The sequence below is a fragment of the Trachymyrmex septentrionalis genome, unplaced genomic scaffold (genome assembly GCF_001594115.1).
Source record: "Trachymyrmex septentrionalis isolate Tsep2-gDNA-1 unplaced genomic scaffold, Tsep1.0 scaffold13, whole genome shotgun sequence".
NCBI classification, from domain to species: Eukaryota; Metazoa; Arthropoda; class Insecta; order Hymenoptera; family Formicidae; genus Trachymyrmex; species Trachymyrmex septentrionalis.
The window spans coordinates 6,777,815-6,782,624 of record NW_017304438.1 but is presented as its reverse complement, the minus strand read 5'-3'; the positions used below and the strand labels follow the sequence as shown (position 1 = coordinate 6,782,624).

The 4,810-nt window shown below is 44.1% G+C and overlaps 1 protein-coding gene across 1 annotated transcript in view; it reads right to left on the bottom strand.

The window, feature by feature from the left end:
• The window catches only part of LOC108756894 (hemicentin-1), a 31,796-nt gene extending 27,953 nt beyond the window's left edge, over nt 1-3,843 (bottom strand). Inside the window, exon 1 of the mRNA XM_018501046.1 lies at nt 2,649-3,843. Coding sequence (XP_018356548.1) covers nt 2,649-2,721 — 73 coding nt within the window. The 5' untranslated portion in view covers nt 2,722-3,843. The remainder of the gene's footprint in view (nt 1-2,648) is intronic.
• Between the last annotated feature and the right edge of the window lie 967 nt (nt 3,844-4,810).

Sequence of the window (4,810 nt, the reverse complement as noted above, 5' to 3'; positions counted from 1 at the left end):
ACATACAATATATATATATATATATATATATTGCGGTTTTTATATGCTCGAGTATGAATAAAGTGAAACTGGCTGTGAGAGAAAGCAGCTTAGAGATCCCAAAGGAGGGAAGATACATGACCGAGAGTTAAGAACGTTGATGCAATATTAACACGCGATTTTGCATCGCTATATAATATCGATGAAGACGTGGGTTAAAGGTAATGTTTCGAAGATTTATCAACCGAGGACATTTAATCCTGTCAAAAGTGTACACAGCTTTTCATTTTTACGAAAGTAAGATGAACCAGAAAGGAAATAAAAATAGCGAGGAAAGTCGATAGGCATTATAAAAGGCGTCTTATACAATGCAAAAAGATATCTTCCGACGTCAAAAGAATTTTCTTTGATGATGCGTTTTCATGATGGGTAGTAAGTCTATCACACAGCCTTGGCCAAAAGTTATCTACAGTGGCTGCCAAAAGTTTCCGGTCAATGAGTAATTTTATTGTAGATATTGCTTAGATTAGATAAAGAATCTTTACTTTTGTAAATATTAGAATATAGTCAAAGACTACAAAGTACTTTTAATATATTCTAATAAAATGTATTACTTATAATGTAAACAGAAAAACAAATTGATAAATATAATTGTAAAATTATACGTTGACTGGAGAAACTTATTGGGCAACCACTGTATATTTTTTAACTTATATACGGAATTTTTTTCTACCTTGTTTTTTGTTGATTAGCAACATTATACACATGATGTCAATGATGTACCTGTCTCATATATTATGTGATATGTGGCGCTCAAGATTGTTTTTTTCCTACCTGTTTTATTCGTTTAAATACTATATTGTTATCTACTGGCTGGCTTTGTAACAGCAGTCTTGCTGGTGCCCTGCCATTTACTGCATGTACTTACGTTGCAATAAAGATTAAAGATAAAGATATAGCCAGCTTTAAAGGTTGAAACAAAGGATAATCCACAGCGAAATCTAAAAATTACTTTTCAGCTAAAACGTTAAATAATGGTTAATAAAATGCCTAATACTTTTCGCCAAGGCTGTATATGTCGATTCAAGCTCCGACTTTACGTTGTTGCGGATAAATTATTACTATTCACAGCCACATCATTCTTGACGGAGACTCAGTCGCGGTCAGGCTGATGCTGCTTGATAGCGCGTTTCCGAGGCAGTCTTCCATGAAACTACTTACTGCTGCTGGAGGCCAACAGCGTGACTGCATACCCGCGACTCGTCCTTGGATTACGAATTTTTCCATCTACTTTTATAACACGGCCGAGATATTTGAGAATTCGTTGAGAGCAGTCGAGACGAGAATCTCTCTTTGATCGTCAATTCGGCTGGAATGAGGTTGCTTGTGCGGCAGGCGATCTAGATTATCTCTGAAAGTCGCCTCCGGCAGCACGTTTCCGCAGCGTCGATTTTACGTCGATCTTACAATCTAAACGTCTATATCCCGGCGACGTCCAGAAAGGCAAGAAGTAGCGAAAACTTCGCAAAAAGCATCCTTTTGTGTTCTTGACGATATTTCTGTCGCGCCGTACGTTTCCTAATCGATCCGATGTGGTTATAGTCCAGATTTCTTCCATACAGTCCGCTTGGTTAACGATTAGAAGATATACTCGGTGCTACTTCGCAACTCCTTCGCTCATAATTTTTATATCCAGTCTATTTCCTACCGCGCGATCCACACCGTTCGCTTTCGTCTCCATCGATTTTGCAAGACGAAAGTCGGTACTACTTTTGTTTCAACAGCGACGAGGAAAATTCTCGTCTATCGTCTGTATAATTTTCGCAGAAAGAATCATGACATCAGCGTAGTTTATAGGTCTGTGTTTTAATTATCCCCTCCTCCATCTCTATCGATATATCCTTACTCGAGCTCTTTAATACGGTCTTCATTACATTCCCGCGCGCGATTTTGCTGAAACGTTTAAAAACGTAGCTAGACAAAAACAATTTCGAAAACAATTTCGTTGGACTATCAAAATAATTATGTAGAACGTTCAAGCTGTTTACTAGAATGTTAAAACTTTTCGCAATATTGTCCATCATGCTCGTCTATGTGTGTGTGTGTGTGTGTGTGTGTGAGTTTCCTATACAATTATTTTGATATTCCAACAAAATTATTTTCAGACTTGCGTTAAGCTAAATCTTTAAATACTCCAGCAGTTCCTTTCCATGCACTTACATATCGAATAACGAATGAAAGCCGAAGAAATCGTGTCGTCTATCCAGACCTAGCTAAAAATGATAACATTTCGTTTCAAGTAACCTGAGAGAGACAAATGTCAGACTCCGAGTATCTCGATGCAACAAAGAACCCAACGTTGTCTCGATGCACACCGCGGCATGTACAATCCGCAGCCCACGCAATCTATACGAATCCGGTTTCATTCCTCGACACCACCTCTCGTCCCGCAAACGTGTTGCGCCGCGCCGCAGAATCATCAATTTATCCGATATTTATATGGGAAGCGGCGCCGACCGACCGACCGACCGACCAAACTCACCCGAACCCGAGGAGCTCGCGATGCCTGAATCGTTCATTAATTAACTGCCATCCCGCGTTTTGGAATCAGTTTTTAATCACAGTGTCCGCGTTCGTTAAGAAGACCTCGCTCCGCAGCGGATACTCACCGGTGCAGAGCAGCAATAGGTTCATTATCGCGATCTGCGTGCGGTGGCTGATGATCCTCGGCTTTCTATCCATGGCTACCTGGAGAGGCGGAGTTTTCACGGAGTAACTTCACACGCGTCGGATAGTAATTTCACACTGTGTTTCTCCTGCGTTCTCTTCGTTCGTTCGCACGTCCACCGAGATCCTTCCGTTATTCTACTCCGAAAAGCACAACGCCGATCAAATTGAAGCAGCGGCGATCATCAAGCAACAAAACGCACCTGTCAATAATGTATCACGTACATATATATATATATATATATTTTTTTTTTATCACGCTGTCTTCTCCTCCTCAGAGGCTCGCGACACTGCACACACGCACATTCGAGTGACATTCACCGCGTAAATGTCGCACCGACGACGACGGAGGCGAGCACGGAGGTCGCGCACCCCGCATCATTTCTTCCACCCACGTCGAGTTCTCCACTTAATCCTTTCCTCTCCCGAAACGTCGGTCGCTACCGTCCGGAACTATCCGTCGTCCACGAGCGGGTACACGCCGGTGACGCGAGCGGCGGTCTTACGCCAGTGTTGCAGTCCGACGATGCATCGGGCGAAAGACACGGCGACGCGCTCCTCGCGACCGATTCGCGCGCGATCATCGCTCAACTGCGCGCACGGGGATGAGACTCCATTCCCGCATAGGGCGGGTGGATGTGTGTCCGTGTGTTACGTGATACCGCCGTGTACGTATGCGTGGACCGCGTGCACCTGACGGTATTAATGGCTTTCTGCGGTCGGAGATTTAAATCGGGATTCTCATCCTCTTCCTCTTCTCCCGCTCTCCTCCTCCTCCTTCCGTCCTCTTCGTCCCCTTACCGAAGATGGTTCTGTCTGAGCGAAACTATTTTCTCTCGCTTTTTTTTTCTTTTTTTTTTTTTTTTTTTCCCTCCTCTTCTACTACGAGTCACTGTCCGGCGGCGAAGCGAACCAATCGAGTTTCCTCTCGCGAGGCTTCCTTTGATGGAAAACGAGGGGAAACCCCGCTGTACAACCAGCTGAGCGCGAAGGCTTCAAACTGGGGAAACTATCGCGCGAGCCCGTCGACACCGCCAGTGCGTCTCTCGACAGTCGCACGGCAACTGAGCCTGTGATCTCATCGCGCCTTTTGCTACCCCCACCGCCGGATCTTCGCCCCCTCTACGGATCACTCGAGCCGCCACGCATAGTGTGCCGCGTCGTACTACAACCGTCCGTGGCGGCAGAGTGCAACGGCGACGGTGAAGGCGGTGGTGGTAACCGGCCAGAGCCGGATGCACGTCTGCAGGTGCAAGAGGCGCTAACTCGTGGCTCGTCTCCACGAGAGAGAACTCGTTTGCCCCAGGGTTTCTCAATTTGACAGGGGAAATTTCGACGAAATCGTGATTCTCCCGGGCGTTTTGATGAAGAAAGCGGAAATTAGAAGCGGACGCGAAAACGAGCGGGAACGTTTGCGTTTCTATCGCCTACGACTTTCTTACTAAGGCTTACTCGACGTTATTTAGTATTTTCTAGCGTTTTAATCTTGTTACAGCACAAAGTGGTTTCAAATAAGGCTCTCTAAGGGGAAATGCGGTCTTCGCTGCGCATATATGGACCCTCTTGAGATATGCACTGGTGAGTGAAGCACTTGGATGACACTAGGAACTACTTCAACTTGCTGGTAATAATGCATTCTGGTTGTCTGGAGAGAAAGGGGAGAAGGGGGGGGAGGGAGAGGGAGAGGGAGAGGGAGAGAAAGAGGAGCTGGCCATTATGTGTTGTTCTTAAAACAACACTGAAATTTAATGAAGGCGGTAAATTTTTGTAAGTCTCCTACGACCGGTTACGTTTTACACGAGACGAAACATGTTTTCCAAGAAATATCGAGAGATTGTTAAAATTACACAGCATGTTACAGAGAAAAATGAGATAAACTTACGATCATACGTCAAAGTATAACAATTGATGGATTGAATTTAGCAATTTCCTTTTACGCCGCACTTCATGCAATATAAATTTACCCCATCTACCGATAGGATATTAATACTATTATAATTTTACTAAATCCCCACGCAATCAATGCGTATATCAAGCAATCTCTGGTATTAATCTCTATTATATATAAAAAAAAAAAGGAACTAAACTGCTGTAATCGAGGTGA